At 39.5% G+C, this 21,518-nt stretch overlaps 2 protein-coding genes across 2 annotated transcripts; one reads left to right on the forward strand and one right to left on the reverse strand.

Moving 5' to 3' along the window:
* Positions 1-2,831: 2,831 nt before the first annotated feature.
* c1galt1la (core 1 synthase, glycoprotein-N-acetylgalactosamine 3-beta-galactosyltransferase 1, like a) lies at positions 2,832-11,191 on the forward strand. Its single transcript, XM_006785624.3, has 4 exons — positions 2,832-3,247; positions 4,113-4,367; positions 5,473-6,137; positions 10,324-11,191. The coding sequence occupies exons 2-4, from the start codon at positions 4,157-4,159 to the stop codon at positions 10,657-10,659; spliced, it is 1,212 nt and encodes a 403-aa protein (XP_006785687.1). The 5' UTR covers positions 2,832-3,247; positions 4,113-4,156; the 3' UTR covers positions 10,660-11,191.
* Positions 11,192-11,231: 40 nt separating this feature from the next.
* Positions 11,232-13,401, reverse strand: tac3a (tachykinin precursor 3a). The gene is made up of 7 exons (XM_087834047.1): positions 13,176-13,401; positions 12,734-12,849; positions 12,343-12,442; positions 12,152-12,181; positions 12,015-12,068; positions 11,864-11,930; positions 11,232-11,623 (listed from the first exon to the last, which is right to left on the reverse strand). Exons 1-7 carry the CDS (start codon positions 13,399-13,401, stop codon positions 11,605-11,607), a joined length of 612 nt encoding a protein of 203 aa, XP_087690173.1. The 3' UTR covers positions 11,232-11,604.
* Between the last annotated feature and the right edge of the window lie 8,117 nt (positions 13,402-21,518).

Raw genomic sequence — 21,518 nt, forward strand, 5'->3', positions numbered from 1 at the left:
CTTGTTAGTTTAGAGCTTAACCTCTTAAGCACCAGCGCCCCCAGATACAGGGGCAAAAGGGAGGAGATCGCATTTAGGGTTAGGCGTGTGTGCTTAAGAGGTTAATTTTGTTGCATCAATAATTAACATTTCATTGCTTAATTAATTGCTTACTTGCTTGCATAATCTGTTCTGATCAAATGTTCTTGTTTTTATTTTCTATTTTTTGTATATTGCAGTATAAAAATATAAGCTGATGCACATTAACCAGTCTTACTCTGTGCAGCTGTTAAAGCTCTTTCTTAGTGCACAGTATACTCTAAATAGACAAAGTACAAACAGAGATCGTACATATAAAAAGTGTAGCTTTATCACAGTTACATGAAATTTGCTCGTACTCTTTTCACACTGTAGACATTCTTTTTGCACAAGTCAAAAAAATCACTTCCTCCTCAGAAGTGAGACATTTACATTACACTCTTAAATAGTGTTGCTGTCTTTGCAGAAGTTACTAAATGAAAGAGAAAACACCTGTTACTCTCACAGTTTGACTTTGGATTTCCACCACAATACCAAATGACTGTTTACAAGAGGTGAAAATGACCTACAAATGAATTGAACTGTGTGAGTTTAGAGGTTCAAGAACATCAAAACTCTAGAAATTTAGTCCCCTTCAAAAGTGCTTTGTTACCACTTTTGGTATATTGTAAAATTTTAATTTTTTAAGCTTTACATTCAGTCACACTTGTTCTATATATTACATTTGCTTATCTGGAGCAGGCTAAGAACCCAGCTGTAGAGAGGGTAGTTATAGCCAGGTTGCCTTTAACTGCAAGCGACGAAATGGGGATCCAGGGCAACAGGTGACTCGGAATGCACTTTAATTTCCGAGTTCTGTTTGAAAGTGGAGTCAGAAGCTCTGGTGGTGGCTTGCATTCAGTAGCGGTTTTAGATACGGGCGACACGGGCGGTTGCCCAGGGCGGCATCGTGGTGGGGGGCGGCATCACGGGCATCGGCAAAAAAAAAAAATGCTCGTACTCGTGCTGCCCTGACGTCATGCCAGCGCATATTGGGAATGTCACAGGCACCGATCGGTTTTCTATCGCCCATTTGCTGGGTGTAAGGGCGCCCTTCGTTTGCGAGGTGCGCCTGCTGCTTGCGGCGCAGAGAGGAGAGGGCGGGGCGGCGGATGATTTTCTGACCGGCTGTAGCAGCATCTAATAACCAACTCGCAAAGTTAAACAAAATAAAAACAAACCAACAAACACGAAAACACCAGACATTATAATACAGACTTATAATTTGCACCGATGTTTTTTCGAAATTTTATACACGAAAAGTGAGCGAGAGCCCTCGGTGCGCCTGCTCGCTGCTGAAGTCAAAGTAAACTTTATTGTCATCTCCGCTACAGTCCAGTATATAGAGAGACGAGACGACAGTTACAACAGTGCAAGTAAACAAACAATAAATATAAGAAGAGTAAGAAAATAAATATACACTTTAGGACTCGGGGTAAAGGGATCAATAACAATTTAAAATTTACAGTTTGATGATTTAAAGTCTCACACACAAGCCGTCAAAAGGGGAGGGGGGCCAGTTGCTTCTGTTAGGGATAAGAGAAATATTTTTAATGTGTATCTGCTCATTATATTGTTTTATGTACTTTAATAAAGGCTTGTAGAGCAAGGCCACTTTTAACTCACAAACTAAGTGCTCAGCCAGACTGAAAAACAGGAAGTTTTAGTGCACAGTTTTAGTGCACAGCCATATTAATAGATAAGACAATGAGGAACTTGCCATATAAGCAATGTTTGAGACTGTGTGACGTGTAAAGTACCAAAATAAAACCTATATGAGACACAGTTTATGATTGAATGTTAGAGCTCTTGCAACTGGCGTTTGAGCTGTGCAGAGGTCTCTCTCTTCCGGAAGATGAATGAATAAAAGAAATATCAATATTTTAACACACTATGAGTCGGTTTTCTCTGTTTTGTCATGGGGACAAAAGAATCGGGGTTTAATACTTTCAAATAGAGCACATTTCATTTATAATGTTGTAAATCCAAGTCCATTATGTATTCATGATTTGAATCCTGGGTTGTTTGAAATCTCAGAAATGCACCTTAGACAAACTGAATCTGTGAACTAAGGTGTAGGTGTGTTAGATCATGTTGTGGTGATCCTCGGGTTGAAGGATGGGTGTTCATACTGGAGTGCAAAATTAAAACCAATGGAAGATGGACAAGAAAAGTTCAAAGCCATCAGATCCTCAGTTTAGAAAAAAGAGAAAAAAAGAGGAGGAGAAACGAGCAAAAGATGCAGGTAAGCAGATGTGTGATTGGATAATGGCAGGTCATCCTGAAATAATCAGAATCAGAATACTTTATTAATCACTAAGGAAATTATGTGGGTTACAGCTGCTCCAAGAAGAAATGGTAAAAATAGCAACAGTAACAGACTAAACTCCAAAAAATACATTATGTTACAGATTTTAATATTAATTAGTCATCGTCAATTGTTGATTTGTCCTGTTCTCAATGTATGACGAATTATGATGGCTGTTTGATAGCCGTTTGCATACTCTCTCTCTCTTCATGTGTGTGTGTGTGTGTGTATACAACAGTTTTATGTTAATGTACAATCCTTAATATGTTTTGTGTGTGTGTGTGTGTGTGTGTGGGGGGGGGGGGGCGCCAGAGGGAGTGTTCGCCCAGGGCGCCAAACAGGCTAGGACCGCCACTGCTTGCATTAACGTAAAGTGCTTATGATTGCTGGAGCTGGCTTGAAGCCTTTTGGAGCCGTTGTAAGGGTGACACCTAGTGGCGATTATTTGCAGACAACAAGTCGTCGCCATCGTTTACCGTTACCCTGTAGCTGTCTCACCGGCGTCTCCGAAAAACCAGTGTCACTTGTGACAAACAAATCTTGATCATCTGAAACAATTATTATTTCTCAGGACGCGGACGAGCGCTTCCTCATACGTCACCGACAGGCGACCAATTGCAGCGTTCATTTTCAGAGCTTACCCACCGCGAGGTAGAAGAATGTAATTCTACACAGAAGCTTTTCTTTGCTGGTAATCATCTTATTTGGCGACACAGTGCAGGGAGGACGTCACTGAGAAACAGTATTTCGGGTGAATGAGACCTGCGTGTAGCCGTGTGCTCGACAGGTGTAGCGTCCTTGTGCTGTTTTTCACGAAATACTTTAGCTGCTCCTTGGGGTGACAAGCACATCGTGCTCACAAATGACTGATCCCCAGCAAAGGTAAATAACACACAGGAGGGAGGGAGTCTCTTAAAGGCTTTTATTTCTCTTTTATTTCCTCAGTGGACATACACGAAACTTTTGGTATTCGTTTATTTCATTTGGGAAACGATCTGGGTTCCCTTTGGCCTCGTTTTGCTGCCAAGCAGTTTCTGTCGTGTTTATTCATTTATTGTCTCAACGGACGAATCCCTGATTATTGTAACCAGATTGTCACGTCATTTTATTTATCGTCTGGATAAAGTAGAAGAGCAGCATACAGGAGAGAAGCTGCTTTGCCATAAACATTTCTCGTCACGTTAATCGTTAACGTCTGTCTCGGATTTGGGGTCTTTAACCTCATCAGACGCAATGAAAAACACTGCCAGCGGCCCGCTGACAGTTTGTTACGAAGTGCGCGTCAAAAGCGCTTCTCTAGTCTTTTTTACTCCAGCGACAAACTGAATTTAAGTGTTGCTAATATTAGTTTGAATCATCCCGTCTTTAAACTAAACAAAAGGAGGAGGTCTTGACATGACGTCACCATAATAAATCTTTAGGCACGAGCAGCGAAGTTAATCACTATGTCATCATTTGTGCACATTATACATTAAACGCATGTCTACTGCAGTGTCAGCGCGCTATGACTTCATAAACATTGAAATAGTTTTTTAATGACATTTTTAAAGACTAAAATGAGGCAAAGTATTATAATTTTAAAATTATTGCAATTAAAAAAGAAAACAATAATAGCAAAATTAATTGTACAACTACATGCTGTCAGTCTGCTATCAAGCACCTTACGGACGTTTAATGACTGATATTTGTTGGCCTTTGTGGTTTGGCTGTGCATCAAATTGACTGAGTGTGGTGCTGTTTCATGTAGACATGCAATAACTTGGACCTGGCAGCTGTGGAGACATTATCGCCATGAAAGGCTTCAGCTCCAGATTGGGCTTTTCGCTGGGCTTCATTTTAGGGGCCTGCAGTACGTACTTCTTCCTTCACCAGGTGTGGTTTGAGAGAAGTTACCCTGTTCTGTCAGGAGCTCAGGAAAAAGTCACCGCTGTAAGGGAGAGGCCGACCGGCTGGAGGAAGGAGGGAGCTGCTGTTAAGAATCTGCACCTTCCTCACCGTACAGGTGTGTTACACTCATTCAGCTCTATGAATACATTTCTTTTCTAATTCTAAACCCATGACTGAACTTTGCCTTAAAGTTTAGAGATTGGTTTACAGACACAACGGACTTGAAATAGCACCAAGTCTGTGCAATGACCCAGTTCACTGGGTTGTAGATGATTTTGTGAATTGGTGTGATGAGTCCTTCCTTTCACTTAATGTGTCAAAAACTAAAGACATGATTATTGATTTTAGGAAGTCCTCTTATAGCTCATCACCCACTATCATTAAAACTGCCGATATTGGGATTGTAGAGAGTTATAAATATCTAGGTGTGGTACTTGACTATAAACTGTGTTTTGAATCTCATGCTGATGCCACTGCTAAAAAAGTTCAACAAAGACTGTTCTTTTTAAGGAGAATGAGATCTCATCTGAGACGTTGTCTTTGTTTTATAGAAGTTTTATCGAATCTGTGACATCTTTTTGTATCGCTGCCTGGTTTGGTAAACTGACGGTGAAGAATAAGAATCGGTTGGGACTTCTGGTAAAAACTGCTAGCAAAATTTCAGGGCGCTGGCAAGATGGACTTTTGGCCATTTACAATCGAAATGTGCTTAGAAAGGCTCATTCTATTATTAATTGTTTGAAGCATCCACTTCACAGTGAGTTTGAGTTGTTGCCTTCCGGCCGCCGTTTTAGAGTACCTGTGAGGAGGACTAAAAGACTCCAGGTCTCTTTTATCCCCACTGCATCTTGTCTCCTCAATGGCAAATAACTGTCCTAGGACTTTCTATCACTATTATTGTCATTATTATTTTATAGTATTGTTCTGTTTATTTATATCCTGCTGCTAAACTAATTTCCCCTTGTGGGACAATAAAGAAATTGAATTGAATTGATGATAATATCTATTCTGCTTTGGACTGTGATGCACATATGGAATTTTTCCACTATTGCTTTCATGCTACTTCCAATTGGCATGGCCAAAATAATGACAGCTGAAAGAATGTAGAAGGGAACTAACTGCATATGTATCCAAATGTGTTAAGTAGAGTGTGGTGTGGCTTGTAGAATGACAAATGCATACCAGTTAACACTGCTATATACTGTCGTGTGTCCCTCCAGGTGAAGACAGCCAGGTGGCAGATATGTTGTATCAGAAAGTACGCGTTCTCTGTTGGGTGATGACGGGGCCGTATAACCTGCAGAGCAGGGCCCAACATGTCAGGGCTACCTGGAGTCGGCACTGCAACATCGTCGTGTTCATGAGCTCTGTGGACGACCCCGACTTCCCCACTGTGGGCCTGGGGACAAAGGAGGGCCGTGACCAGCTCTACTGGAAGACCATTCGAGCGTTCCATTACGTCTACGAACACCACGGGAATGAAGCAGACTGGTTCTTAAAAGCGGATGATGACACCTATGTGGTAGTGGACAACCTGCGCTGGATTCTGTCCAACCACTCCTCCGAAGAACCAATCTATTTTGGCAAGCGCTTCAAACCGTATACCAAACAAGGCTACATGAGTGGGGGAGCAGGTTATGTACTCAGTAAAGAAGCCCTCAAAAGATTTGTGGAAGGCTTTCGAACCAAGGTTTGCACACACACGACCCCTGTGGAAGACCTAGCTCTCGGTCAGTGTTTGGAGAAGATGGGTGTTCTGGCAGGAGATTCCAGAGACACTTTGCAACGAGAAACTTTTCACCCGTTTGTGCCAGAGCACCATCTTACTGGCAAGTTCTCCAAGAGCTTCTGGTACTGGAGCTATTGCTACTACCCAATTGTTGAGGCAAGTCCCCTCACATTAGTTTTAAATTTGAGCGAGTAATAGTGAAATGGGCTTACACATTGTGGTGGTAAAGAACAAAGAAATCTTTTCATACAAAGGTCATTTCTAAAATCCAGTTCACAGGTAGCGCTTAGATAAAGCAGACAAACAGTGAGTGGATTAACCTTGTTAGAAAGGGCCAAGTCAGGTTAGGACGTCATGCTGATGACAGACTGAACCTTAAATTAGAAATCCTTTAATGTCGTTAGCTCATGTCTTCCATTCAAGTGACAGGTCTTTCATTTAAAAAAGTGTACACACTTTTTTCTTAGTGAAAGTTACACTTACTGTCACATCGGCAACAATGTTTACAGTCTTTACTTGAAAGTACTTCAAAGACTGTATATTGAGTGCTAACACTAAAAAGTTCCTAATTTAGAAAAATAATCAAATTTTGAATTTATTGTCAGGCACATACAAACTTTCAAAAAAAGTTGGATTACTGCTGTGTGGTATCATGTTTTCATTTAACAAAACAGTTTGAGAACTAAGGCGGCCAGCTTCTTTGGCTTTGAAAGTGATAGTTTTACCATTTTGTTTGATATAGAAAACTTTTCAACAGTTCAATTCAATTCAATTTTATTTATATAGCGCCAAATCACAACAAATGTCGCCTCAAGGCGCTTCATAGATACAGAGAAAAACCCAACAATCATATGACCCCCTATGAGCAGCACTTTGGCGACAGTGGGAAGGAAAAACTCCCTTTTAACAGGAAGAAACCTCCGGCAGAACCAGGCTCAGGGAGGGGCGGGGCCATCTGCTGTGATTGGTTGGGGTGAGAGAAGGAAGACAGGATAAAGACATGCTGTGGAAGAGAGACAGAGGTTAATAACAGATATGATTTAATGCAGAGAGGTCTGTTAACACATAGTGAGTGAGAAAGGTGACTGGAAAGGAAAAACTCAATGCATCATGGGAATCCCCCGGCAGCCTACGGCTATTGCAGCATAACTAAGGGAGGATTCAGGGTCACCTGGTCCAGCCCTAACTATATGCTTTAGCAAAAAGGAAAGTTTGAAGCCTAATCTTAAAAGTAGAGATAGTGTCTGTCTCCCGACAGTTCAAGCCCTTCTTTGAATTTTAGTGTCACACCATGACAAATGTTTTCAATCGATGGCGTATCTGGACTTGTAAGCTAGCCAGTTTAACATTTTAAATATGGAGACATGCAATCAGAATATTGGCAAATTTGGTTTGGCAATATTCTGACTGAAACCAGGAAGGCTGTTTCTTTAAAAACAAAAAAAAAGGCCTTCCTTTGGATGGCAACATAATTTGCTCCAAAATGTGTTTGGCCGCACATACTGTAGCAGCCAATTAGCCAATCACATGGCAGAAACTCAGTGAATGTAGGTATGTAGACCTGATCATGATGACCTAGAGACTTTCAAACTGACTATCCGAATGGGGAAGACAGTTTCAGATGGGCTGGCCTGAGTGTTTCAGAAACTGTTGCCCTACCTACCTTCATAAACATCTGTACAGTTCACATAGAAAGGAGAAAATATCTAGTGGGAGGCAGTTCACTGGGTGAAAATGCCTTGTTGATGCAGAAGTCAACGGAGAATAGCCAGATAGTAACTCAAATAGCACTTGTTATAACCAAGATATGGAGAAGAACATCTCTCAGCGCACAACAACTTGAGCCTTGAAGCAGATGTTCTAGAGCAGTAGAAAACCACACTGGTTGCCAACAGAAAACTGAGTCTCGCACAGGCTCATTAAGACAATCGGATGGTCCGGTCAGATATTGCCATAGCAACATGAAGGTATGGTCCCATCCTGCCTGTATCGCAGGAATATTCTCTTTGCACAGCACCAACTGAGCATTGTTTAAATGCCAGAGCCTACATTACTATTATTTTTGACCATTTGCATCCCTTTATCACCACAGCGTATTTATCTTCTGATGGCTGCTTCTAGCAGGATAGCACACTGTCTGTCAAATCAACAGAACGCTGTGGTGAAACAGGAGAATCATGGATGTGGAGCCCATGAATCTGCAGCAAATGCATGATGCTGTCAGGTTCATATTGAGAAACATCTCTGAGGAATGTTTCCAGCACCTCGTTGAATATATGCCAGTATTAAGGCAGATCTGAATGCCACTAGTGAGGTAAATCTAATGAAGTGGCTAATGGATGTATATTGTTGAGCATTAATGCTACCTTCACAGTAATCCAAGTTATCAAGGGTTGAGGAAACTACTTTGAAAGTACAGTTTTACAAATTACAGGTGACACCATGCTTCAAAAGGTTGAATAAAGAAAAGCTATGCTCGACACAAATATAATATGATAAATTAAAGAGTAAAGTGGTTAAAACTACTTGGCTCAAAGAGTGTTGCAAAACGTGACCACTTGTTCATCGGTGATACTTAAATAAACTGATAAATAAGTAAATAAATTATCCAGCTATTCAGTGGAAAGTTTGCTTTTCCAGACCAAATGTATGAGTGAAACGTAAGCCTTTCCAAACCTACACTTCATCTACGGTTATCACCCGAAGCACGATTCGTCAGTTAACCAAGTAACTGATTTAATCACACCGAAAAGGGTCTCTGAACATGTGAAGGAATAATCAATAATTCTGACCAATTTATATCTCTTTATTTATTTATTTAATTATTTAGAATCAAATTTAAAAACTGTCGCCTGACGTTTTGTATATTTTACTTTGAATTAGAAATACAGGCATTGATTTAAACGAATCATCAGAAGAGTACTGACTAAAACAAATGAATGTGTGAGTATCTGAAACATTCGAGTTGTGTGCCTGACCCGTGCAAACAATAATTGAATTGGAAAAAAGAAAGTGTTCATTTTAAAGTAGATGACGGCAGCACAGACAATGTCCTGTCAAATGAGGGGAAAATTGGTCAATTTGTTGCTGATGATGCAACTAATCTATTGTCCTTTGCAATTAAAATGAGGCAGGTTCATTACTGATGCTGTCAGCTGCTGTCTGCCTGAGTATGGAGCTGCTTTATTTTTATTTTTTTAAAGGGTAATAAGAACGTAAATGTACTTTTAATATTAAGCCACAATTTTTTTTTTTTCCTCAGACAATGAAAAGGAAAAACTGTGACAACATGTGACCGTTTATGAAACAATAGTTTTAATATTACTCTTATTATTCTTTCTGGGTCACAAAATAAACGTTTAACATATTTTCAGGCGAGAATGTAGCTGTGTAAACCTCAAATATCTGCTCAGTTTATCAAGACACCACATATTTTCAAAAGCGCTCCGACGTTTTCGGAGACGTCTGTTAGCCACTAGCTCGATAGCTAGCGGGGGGGCTAAGCTAACTAGAGCCGTGAGAACACCGGACTCCTGGCTAATCGTTTTCAAACCCACCGCCGTCTTTCGCTACTCAGGTTAAACATGATATATAAGTCACTTAGATAACTTAAAAATGTTATTGTTTGGCTTTTTTCAGTATTTTATTTGTTCCTGAGTAAATCGGTTTGGCTGAGATTAAAGTTATAGTTTTTACACAGCTGAATAAATGTCAAGCAGACAACTGATTATCAGAAGTGTGAGATGCTGAGAATTTACTCCGGTGTCCTGTTATATTTTAGATAGCAAGGAGTTTATTAAACTTCACCGAAACAATCTGCACATTTCATTAAAATTTAATAAACTGATCTTGTTTTTATTTTTAGTTAGCACATACCTTAAACACTTAAAGCTGTAAGCTAATGATAGTTACATAAGAGCAGATGCTGCTGGTGCAATAAGCTGTACGTTTTATGTTCAATGGATGATGATCTGATTAGTCGACTATCAAAATAATCGTTTGTGGCAGCCCTACTGTGCAGCACTCTCTTTTCTTTGGACCGTATGTGGTTATTTGTCTTTATTAAATCCAATATTTTGTTGAAAATTACATTTCAGTTCAGAGATTGAAAGCAGAGAGCGTTGTACGCTTTGTACAAGGACGATTACTGATCATGCTCTCAGGCATTAAAGCAAAACTCAGTGGTTTACAATAGCAATGACTATCAATGTGATTATGGGCGGTGACTGCTACTCATATAGTAAAAATATGAATACTTCAGTGTTAACATGTTTTCAGTAAGTTGCTTTTTATTGTTCTGTGTGTGGTTGATGTTTTTAACCTGCGTGTTATTCTTCCTTAGGGTCCGCAGTGCTGCTCAGACCTGGCTGTATCGTTTCATTATATCGAAGCAGAGCTGATGTACGTGATGGAGTACTACACCTACCACCTAAGGGCGTATGGTTATATTCCACGCTACCAGCCCTCTTTACGTCATGGTTTGAATGTCAGCCCACACTCGCAGACTGCTGTAACAGCGGGACTTAAAGCAGTTCAGGGGGTGAAGGACGGAAAGAATCGCACGACTGTTGCCTTTTCTCTCAGTGGAAACCAAACCAAAGAGGATACGGTGACAGAGGAAAAGGAGACGGAGAATTTAAACTCCCATCTCACTGTGAACAGGACTGCAGTTGAATAAAACGCTGTATTGTATTAGCTGTGTTGTGTTTTAGATGATGCTGAATGTGTTTTAACTGCAGTGATCGCCATCAGAAACTACATCAGGAGCACCTGTGGCTACTTTCCTTCTGTTAGTCAAGAAGAACTGTGGTGAAAAGTATGACTTCTTCTTCACCCTTTTACGCACACTAACAAGTCATGACAACATGAGTGAGTTGTTAAAGATAAGAGATGTTTGAGTGGAGGCTACATTTGTCTCAGCTGTGTTCAACCAACATCTGGTTTAGCCTTAATTATATTTGACATCATCAGTGTTTGAATTTATTGTCACAGCCAATGTGCTTGGAGTTATGCAGGAAAAAGCAATAGATGTATGACATTTATTATTAATTGTGAGTAATTAAGTAATTTGGCATAAAATGCTTCAAGTTAATAAATTAATTTTGTTTAAATTTAATTTGTAACTCAAGCTAATTAACAGGCTTTAAAACCAGAGCCAGGATGTTTGATATGTTTGTTTCAGAAATGCAAAATAAAGTGTTTTCTTTTCACCTTTCAGAGTATATTTGAAACCCCCCGTTGAACCGTTTGAGCACCTGATTTTATTTAACCCAACACTGTGACTGAACATTATTGTCTCAACATGAGACAACAGCTTGAAGAATCACTTAAACAACAAGGGGAAATGCACCAACATTTAAATGAATGAATTATGTATAAAAATTACATTTATTTTGAACTTTAAGAAAAAGAATGACATGATAAAGAAATAGAATTTATTACTTCTAATTATGCTTTGTCTCCAAATAAAACCGTACATTATGCTTGGTACATTGTCACTTTCATAAGCCGGGTACAGTGGGAATCATATGTGTTTTTTTCGTTTCCATCAGACATTTGGTTTGCTGTTGATGTTCTCGGTGATATTCTGTCATTGTAGCCAAATGAAACTAACTCTCAGTGTCTACAGTCCCTGAAGTAACCTGCAGGAAAAAACAAAACACATACATGGACATAAGTACCCTAAAAATCCACTGTGAGAACTACAAGTAGAGATTTACTTTAAGAAATGAAAAGCATGCAGATGGTGTGCATAGACCAGTCCCTTTAAAACACCACAAATCTTCCGAAGTTCTATGTCTGAAATCGGTTTTATCCTTAATTATGCAGGATGATCGTTAACTTATTTTTTCTAAACAGCTGACATTTGAAGAGGCACTCACCTCAGCCTGCACTTGTTGAGAAAAATGCCTCTCCTCTCTGGAGACTCTCTCCTCCAGGCACCATTATCTGTAACATATACATAGAAAACATGAATATAAAAGGCGACAAAGCTAAAAGGACATGGATATTAGACACTTGTCACACACTCACCAGTCTCTGCGTTTCTCCGTCCCATAAGTCCAATAAAAATGTCATCCATCTCCCCTTATATATAAAAAGCAAAATGCAATATTTCATGACAATTTTAAACAGTCGTTTTACGCCATAAGTAAATTACAAAATCTTACTTTTTTGGGATGGTTGTTCAGCGTCAGCGTCTGATGAAGAAAATGAAAAAAAACAGAAGACCGGTGAGATTTTCAGAAACATTGCAGCAAATATTTTATTCTTTAGTTTATCGCTTCAGCATTACTATCATCATATATATATATATATATATATTTTAAACTGGTCATGTTCGCCCGTCGAAAACACTAACCTGCACTTCTTCTGCCCATCAGACCCACAAAGCTGTCATAATCCAAGTCATTATATCTCTTCAGGATGTTCCGCTTAAAGTTCTCTAAGCCTATGGTCTGCTGCAATAATGAGAAGAATAAAACAAAATGTGATTATTCTAAAAGATGTTCTCAGACTCTGCCGCGATATGGCAGCCTCGCTTCTGTCAGTCTGCCCCAGGGTGGCTGTGGCTACAACTGTAGCTGCCTCCACCAGTGTGTGAATGTGAGAGTGAATGAATAGTGGAATTGTAAAGTGCTTTGAGGGGCCCGAAAAGTGCTATATAAATGCAATCCATTATTATTATTATTATTATTATTATTATTATTATTATTATTATTATTATTATTATTACGCGCCCGGGAACCTACATCTGAAGTTGATCTGCGCGATCCGGGCTCGTCGCATCTGCACCGGCTGTAGCGAAATTCCATGACGAGGAAAAAAGTCACCAGTAGCAAACCTCTTCTCATCTTGTTGGTGTCGCCTGTGCAAAAACAATTCGTTTTATAAGGTGTTTTCGTAATGGAGAAATTCATTGCATTTTCATTAAGAAACCCACTGCGCACAAGGCACGATCCAATCGGTGCGTAAAAACGCACAATTCACTGTTCGCAAAGTTAGATTGAAGAGAAATTTTCAAAATCAGTAAATAACAGATTCATATTGATCAAAGACAGTAGTTTTACGCAGTGTTTCTTTCTGTTCCTTTACCAAAGAGTTAAAGCAAACCTTAAACTGTCTTCTTTCACAACAAGATAACAGTTTAAATGTTATTTTAAAGATCTTTTTTAAGCATTTTTTAGCTTTTACCTGTCTTCTGTCGAGCAGATAATGCGGTTGGTAAGTCAGCTGAGTGCGCCCAAGTGCAAAGTAGAGTGGAATCGGCTAGATCCCGCTGTGAGAGCCAGTCAGGATAAATGAAGCGTCTGGGCTTTGTGGTAATAAATAATAGCTGGATACCTGCGTAACGCCAATCAGCAGCGTAGGTGGAGTACTCTTTTATCACGTTGCACTGAAGGCTACAGAGCCTACTCATTGATGGTCATGATGATGATGATGATGATGATCATGTCCCCCCTCCCCTCCCCCCGCAACTCCTCACTGCACACAAAACACGCACACACCCTTTTAAAAAGAAAAAAAAATAGAGAAAAGTTTAGGATTCGTGACGAGGATACATGTTTGTTTTCGTGGACTGAAGCACACCACTGAACATATTTGGAAAAAGATAAGGCTATATCTATAGAAGTCAGGATATAGAAGTCAATTAATCTTACCATTCTAATGGCTTTTAATTTTACATCAACATGGAATTGTTTTAGGAGACAGAATATAGAATATACCATATATAATTGATCTCTGCTGGTTTGAAAGCAAGACTTAAATATGTTTAATATCACTGGGTAGAAATATTATCAGCACAACCATTTTTAGAGCCTATACGCGGCGAGCTGAGCTCGGATAGACACATCTTCATACCAGTCCTGACACAATGAGTAACACGTTATTCAGACATCATTTGAAATTGTTTTCGAGCTTGCTAAAATCTCTGTTAAATGGTGTTCGACAGGTGGTGAGATGAAATGTCATCACCTGACAACCACTGAGGGACTTTTTATACATTTTTCGTGAGTGAAAAACTGCATGGGTAAAATGCTCAAGAACTGCTACTTTTTCAAATTAATCCAGCATAGCCTGGAAATTTAGTATATACTGTCAGCATTCACAGAAATCCAGTTTAAACATGTTTAAACATGTTTTCACCAGCCTCTGAAAATGGCTCAAATTTAGTGCAAGTACCAAACCTATAATTTTTCTTGCAATTACACAAGCAATTAGACTTGTGTTGGTGTTTGTTTACGCCTTCAGAATGCAAACAAGCATAATTCTTCAGTAAAGCAAAGTTTGAGATTCAAACTGTAGCGCAGGCAAAGGCAAGTAATGCACATCAATTACTGTGGTCTGGAGATTTAGGACTGATATGAGAGGGTGTGACACTGACAACGAAGCATTAAGACGGAATCCAAATTGTGCCTTTCGCATGTTAAGAAATGGCTTCCCATTTCCATATTTGTCTTGTTCCTGTCTGTAATCGTGCGGGGATGGGTCAGGGTGGGGATTGCAGCAGTGCAGGGGTCCGGGATGGGAGATCCGTCAGAAGTGGGGAAGTCATTAATTGCATTTTTGCATTATTGATGAGTGTTTCTTTCTTATCTCCCCTGGTAATCAAAGCAACCCAGTAACACAAGGAAAGAGTGCCAGTGGCTGTTTTTCCACAGCGTGCAATTGCAGGGAAAGCCTCTCATTTAATGACAAGGTGAGTAGATATATTGTATCGATTATGTTAGCCAACATTGACATCCTGCTACAGATGACATTACAGGCACACATCTTGCATAGTGCTGAACAATAATGTCTTGTATCTTTCTGCTTTACAACATTTGGAAGTCATCCAATCCTGCCATCCTACTCAGTACCAAACTGTTGAACTGTCATTATGTGTGCACTTCCCTCAGAGCTGCAGACAGCTGGATAATCTCTAGTCCTGACAGGTCAGCTGGACCTTCACAGCTGGCTCAGTAACAGCAGGTAGACCATGGTGGCTATAGGTGAAGCAGTATATAAAAGAAAAGCAAAAACACAGACCAACACCATGATGAGGTCATTCTATGCGAATGAATTTGAAACTGTTTCCATGCATGCCAAATTTCTGTTTTTATTATAGTGACTAATCCTTTGGCCAACTAAATTCATTCCAATCTTTGCTTGCAGCAGTTAAGTGTTGTTAAAGTTTAAACCTCTCATGTAATCATGTTCTTCTATATCTCACAGATATTTATCTGAGTATAAAGAGTGGCACATCCTTGTCCACCTAAAATATCCTCGGATTTCAACCTGTTTGATAATTAAAAAAGAAAAATTGCCAATTGATCCTGCTTTTTCTGCAATGCTTATTGAATTAACAGGCTGAATGGATAGAGGTAACCTTGCTGTGGAACCCATAGAAAAAGAGAACGAGAGAAGGAAAAATGTTTAAAACACGCGCAGAGAGAGAAAGGATAATAATTTCCATGTGTGTGTTACTTTGTGTGGCTTTCTTTGGTTCAAATTTCCAACACGTTTGGCAGCTCAGTTTATTTGGAGGTCCACGTAAGGACACGAGGATAGAGATTCATACATCTGTGTAGCTGTGTACTTGGCAGAGGACATAGAGCGTGGAGTACAGTCGTAATCCTTTTGCTCGCCTTTCTCTTTAATGGAGCTGCCAATCATCTGTTTGTGGGAAGGAGGGAAGAGGTTCACAGTGACGCCACAGCCCTTATATGGGAGTGATGCTATGAAAAAATAGAGGATCAGATGGATACAGAGGAGCTTATTGTGTGAGGCTGAGAAGAAGGAGTGAGACTGTAAGTGTGAGAAATTGCAGGGTGTACATTTAGCTACGACTGCGTGTATGCTGGCCGGAGTCTCTGTCCATTGAGTCCAAAGGGTATTCTACAAGTGTGAACGCCTTCACACACTCAGCGGCGGTTCCTGCTGATCACTGTTGCTTGTGGCGACGTATAGACGAAAATAAGCAGATCTAGTCTCCACGGTAGATCATAAGACACACCTGTCAGTAATTGAGTTAATAGGCTTTTAAATCAGTTGGTGATTTTAACTCGGACTCCACTTTATACATCTCCTTGAGGCGTGTAAAATGATTTTGATGGACCCGTTTTTTTTTGCACCCACTCTTTCCTGATCTCTGACTCGCGAGGTCCTGAAGTGTCACTTCCATCTAAATGTTAATTTGAAGGCTGCTTCTTTAAAACTGACATGGATGTTGATATGTCTTGAAATACTATTAGCATAAGACCACACCGGGTATGTGAGATTGTGAGCCGCGGTGTCTCGAAACCAAAATCCTTTTTGTTTGTCTCAGTGTTTTCCAAAAGTGTTTTTCTGCTGTCTACTTGTCAACAGGTTTTTTCTCTTTGTCCTCTTTAATCTTCTTTCAGTGACGCTGGTTGGCACTGGCCTTCGGGAGAAAATAAGATGCTCTGGTGCTGTTGAGCCTCTTGAATCACTCTTTTTTAGATTGGTGAACTTTTCCTCCTGACTCAAAACAGTATTTTGTATTGATCATGGAGTGAGAATAGTCTCAAAGACACATTCGCATCCTGTTCATCACAGACACAATCGCCGTCTCTCACGTCTCATGCCTACCACCTTTTTTTTAGTTGATAAAATGTGTGACATCAGATGCTCTAGTTTTAGAAATGTCTTTTAAATCAAACACACCGGGAACATAGAAAGTTTGTTATTGATGATGCAGTTTGTTTTTTTGCTAAAGGGGGTCTTTCGAGGATGCCAATGTTCACATTTTGGACAGAGAAGCATCTATGTCCACTGTGAGCGACCATCTTTGAACAGAGGCGGTGGTTTACGACACCAACTGTCTGCCATCTATAATCCAGTTTTGAGTTCCCTCCCCAGACGCCTTAACGCCCACTCACATCCTGGGCCATCTGACCTCAGGAATTCGCATGATAAGGTGGGGCCAGGTTTCACAATGAGCTCACCCGAAACCCTGGCTGATTGGGACCCACACCCAGTTTCACACCTTGGCTCAGGCGATTAGAGGATCATCAGGGGGTCCTTTTGTCCCTCTGTGGGGGGAAACTCCCACTAGGTTTAAATCTGGGACTCCCCACCATTTGACCTCAGAACTGAAGAAGCTTCTCGGATGAAGGTGAAACGTCTTCAAGTAACTTAAAGAAGTCCAGACGCTTTTCTTTGCAAGCTCCTTTGACTACGATGACCTGGATGACTGAGAACCTTCACAGACAAAGAGGGTTTACTTTTTAAACTTACAGTGTATTATCAAGCACAGTCTTAGGATGCTTTTTCATTTTCAGTGCCGTGATGAATGCCTCTCTTCCTCTGTTAGATTTAGATGTTTTTCCTTTATGGATTGTACCGCTGCCAACTTCCCAAACCTTTTAACTGCTCCTGTTACCACTCACAAATTTTCTTTTCTTTCTTTCTCCCCCTTTTTTTACATTTGGCTTTTGTGTTATTGGATAAAGAAAGTGCAAAAGAGCACGGCTATATTTACTGTAATAACAGCAAACAGCTGCAACAAGAAACTTAGCTGACTGAATATTCACTTAGACCTCAACTACATGTGTATTCTTTGACACAAAGACAGAAGAAGATCTGAAGATCTGAGCACTTTACACATACAACACGCACCCAGTGGTGACTGAAATCACCATGTATTCTGTTAACCTTAACTAAAACTGACTTTATACCTATTATAAAGGTATAAAGTCAGTTTTAGTTTGAAACCAGGTTGAAGAAGCAATAACTTGAAGTAATGTCATGTGCTAAAGATAATCTTTTTTATTAAAATCTTTAAGCTTAATGTCCACGTCTGTTTTACCCTTCTGTTTTTCCTGTTTTCATCTGTATCTCACTCCATGCAGCCTCTATTCAGTGTTCAGACTGGCTAGAAAATAGACGAGTTGCCAAACCAAACAATGAAGAGGTTAAGAGAACAGGCTCTTAAACCACTGTTTTGGACGGGGACGTGTGTGTTTTTGGGCATGTGGGTAGATGATGGCGATGTAAAATATAGTTCACAGGTCATTACCATGATGTCTCTGAGCACCCACAATGCAACAGAGCTTCCATCACACCTGCGTATAAAAGTGAGTGAGTGTGTTTTGATGTGGCTTCTCTCTGGAGCTTATTTTGTTTTGTCCGTGGCCTGCTCATAAAATTGTGTCAAGAGCAATTACGGAAATACAAGATCAAGCGAGCAACATACTGACTGAGGCAGAAATTGGAAATCATGAAGCGGTTCATGCATTATTCACCCTCTGATTCAGAAATGTTGTTATTAAGTGTTTTATTGATGGTGGATGTTTGTTTATCTATTTGAGCAAAGTTTTATGTCCATATTTGGAGTAATGGCAGCATAAATGTTTAAATGTATGAATGCACAATTAGCAAATAAACTGACAGAAACCCATGAGACACTGGGAAATTTCCCGGGAGAGTGTCGGAAATAATCTGGACTCATTGATCACAGCTCTTTTCTGTAGCAATCACCACAGCAATCACCACAGTCATTTCCCGAATTAGTCCTTTGTTCTTAATTTGCTTATGGGGTCAGCTGCTTCCAAATAAGATGCATAAAAAGCTTTGAGGTGTGTGATCCTCTGCAGACCGATGGCTGCTTTGACCATGCTTGCCAAAATTCAAAATCTGAAATTCACCTGAAATTCAAAAGTCAAGGAATGACAAGTCTAGACCAAACATGACTCCTGCACAGCAGTAACTTCAGACAATAAAATGACTTGCCTATGAACAAACCTCTGGCAATTGTTTGTTTCATGTGGTCTCTTCACAGGAGACCAAGTCAATGAAACACATTATTCATGGAACTCTCTCTTAATATGTTGCTCCTGTTTTATCTGCAAGAAACAGCTGTTATTGCTTTTATGGTGTGAGGGTCAGCTATTGATCAAACTGACACACCAGGATATCTGTGTTTCACTTGAAAGCAAACCTGTAGCAGCTATTGGCAATTTTATGTGTTAGCTCATGTTGTGAACCCAAAGAGAAGTCCCCTGGCTCTGTTGGATTGATATAAGGTGGTAGTAATTGCTATTGATTTTATAAAGTAATAATAACTAACAATAAAATATAGATTAGATACATTTACGATGCACTAATCAATATTTAATTTAATTTAATTTAATATTAACAATTGATCAACTAATGTGAATGTTGTAGTGACGAACGACTTTGACTTTGATAATGTTATTTTGTACCATCTATGGTCATCTGCAGGTCAGATGACTGATTGATGACCTGCAAACTAAAAACATCGCTGTGATGCATTTCATTACATGAAAGCCGAGCTTCTTCAGCTTTGACTTCATTCTTCTGAGCCACCACTGTATCATCACCTGGATATTTTCTGTCATTTTCATCAAAAATACAAAAGAAATTGTGGCTCAACCAGTGTTGGTCAAGTTATTTGAAAAAAGTAATCAGTAACTAATTACTGATTACTTCCCCCAAAAAGTAATCCCGTTACTTTACTGATTACTTATTTTCAAAAGTAATTAATTACTTAGTTACTTAGTTACTTTTTAAAAACACGATTTACAACCTGAATAGGTGATAAAGTGATAGATCTTTCAGCCCAATTCTACTTTTTCTACATAATCATCATACAAAATGTAATCAAATGGAAAAGTCTCTTTTTAAAACTTGTTTTATTAGTTTTAATCTTTTAACTTTATGCATCAAGCAAACATTTAATTATCTGCAACATTCTCTGACTGGAAGAAATTAGTTTAATATTTAAACCTATTTTCTGCACATTCCAGCACATAAAATATATTTTTTTTGTGTGTTTACACTCAGTCTTTCAAATAGATGCAAGTAAAACACAGCAGAAAATAAATAAAGTCAAAGACTAGCGGTCCTGTTGCTCTATTTTCACCTGTAAAGCAGGAGTAAGTTAGGCGGAGGTTTGCCCTTACCGGTCAGTGGAAGGATACGGCAGTTTCTCTGCGAGTTTCCCATTACGTCGTAGCTACTCGGTGCTTGCTCAGAAGTTTAGGGTTTTTTCGCTGTAAAAAAAAGTTTTCTTCCCACGCACAACGGACACTAATGTTTTTGTCACTTTTTATGGAATCAAACTCAAAGTAAGGTCAGTGCTTCCACGCTCTCCCCACGCGATATATGATCCATTGTTGATCTGCACACAGCTGTTGCCACAAACGTTGCACTCGCTTACGTCACCGTCATGAGACATTCTCGCAAAAAAATCACGGTTTTAGTAACGCAGTAACGCAGCGTTCCTACGGGAAAGTAACGGTAATCTAATTACCGTTTTTGCAATAGTAATCCCTTACTTTACTCGTTACTTAAAAAAAGTAATCGGATGCCCATCTCTGCTCTTAACAGAACTTCAGCTGTCCTGATCAAAATCCAGTGTTATCATTCTAGTCTGCACTCTACCTCCACAGCGATCTGGATGGACTGTTGACCGCAGTTTGCTGGCTAACCTGTCAAGGTTGACTAATGCCACAGTTGACATGAACAAACTGTCGTTCTGGCTATTTAACATTCAGTCACTCACCAACTCCTCTATTTTGTCATTTGCTGAGTGCTGTGAGTTTTACTTGACAATAATTTTGGACAGCTAAATCGAGGTATTTGTCCTGGGATCTCATTCTACAACAAGAAGTGGAAAGTATCCTCTAAAACTATTCCTCATTATCCCTCATTTGAGGCTATTGTCTTACAAATCAGCGGGCCTCCTCCCAGTATACACTTACTACAGTGTACTGAATGCCCAAGCTAAATGAGGTCTTTGTAAATTACTTTGCAAATTTAGTTTGTTCCATATCCTCTAATGCTATTTTATCCGGTGATTATAATGTACATATGAACACCGTCACTAAACCTCTTATAAGTGCCTTCTCATTTGGTCTTTGTAGTTTTGTAACTATTGATTTTCCAACTCACTCTGAGGGCTATATTCTTGATATTATCTGTTGGTGTTGTTCCGCAGAACTGTAGAACATCTTATCTTCTCCTGATGAACAAGTCTTTTTTTTATACAATTATTCACTACACAGTTTTCTGAATACTTTTGTTGCTCTGCTCCCTGTTTCACCCTGGAATCACACCAACTTAAAACTGCAATCAAAGAATATGGAATATTATGCGGCACTAATTAGGTGTGGTGAAAGGAATACTATCGCTGTTTTCCTTGTTTTATTGTACAACACCCTTCAGCCACCAATTTTCCACAACAGTTTTACTGCAATCAGCAGTGTAATATTTTTTGGCCTTTTTCAACACTAAGGTTAGTAATATTCATCAGCAGCTGTCTCTACGTAATTCCACATATAGTACACTGTATGAGTCCCACTTTTCTTCCCCTTCTAGTGTCAAACTCATGAATTTTGAGTACTTGTCACATTGACCCATGTCCTACTTGTGGTGAAATCCCAACTTAAACAACATTATATGTTCTTCATTAATATCTGGCTTTATTCCTTTACCTCTTAAGAAACCTGGTGCAGACTGTTTAAACCTAAATAATTGTAATCCAATTGCTACTTTACCTTTACTGTCAAA

This window comes from Neolamprologus brichardi, chromosome 20 (genome assembly GCF_056152115.1).
Source record: "Neolamprologus brichardi isolate AB-2024 chromosome 20, ASM5615211v1, whole genome shotgun sequence".
Lineage (NCBI taxonomy): Eukaryota > Metazoa > Chordata > Actinopteri > Cichliformes > Cichlidae > Neolamprologus > Neolamprologus brichardi.

Coding starts and splice junctions, on each gene's coding strand:
- c1galt1la (XM_006785624.3), top strand. CDS start 4,157: ATGAAAGGCTTCAGCTCCAGATTGGGCTTTTCGCTGGGCTTCATTTTA. Junction 4,368..5,472: donor GCACCTTCCTCACCGTACAG/GTGTGTTACACT, acceptor GTGTCCCTCCAG/GTGAAGACAGCCAGGTGGCA. Junction 6,138..10,323: donor GCTACTACCCAATTGTTGAG/GCAAGTCCCCTC, acceptor ATTCTTCCTTAG/GGTCCGCAGTGCTGCTCAGA.
- tac3a (XM_087834047.1), bottom strand. CDS start 13,401: ATGAGTAGGCTCTGTAGCCTTCAGTGCAACGTGATAAAAGAGTACTCC. Junction 12,069..12,151: donor TGAACAACCATCCCAAAAAA/GTAAGATTTTGT, acceptor TTTATATATAAG/GGGAGATGGATGACATTTTT. Junction 11,931..12,014: donor ACGGAGAAACGCAGAGACTG/GTGAGTGTGTGA, acceptor TATATGTTACAG/ATAATGGTGCCTGGAGGAGA.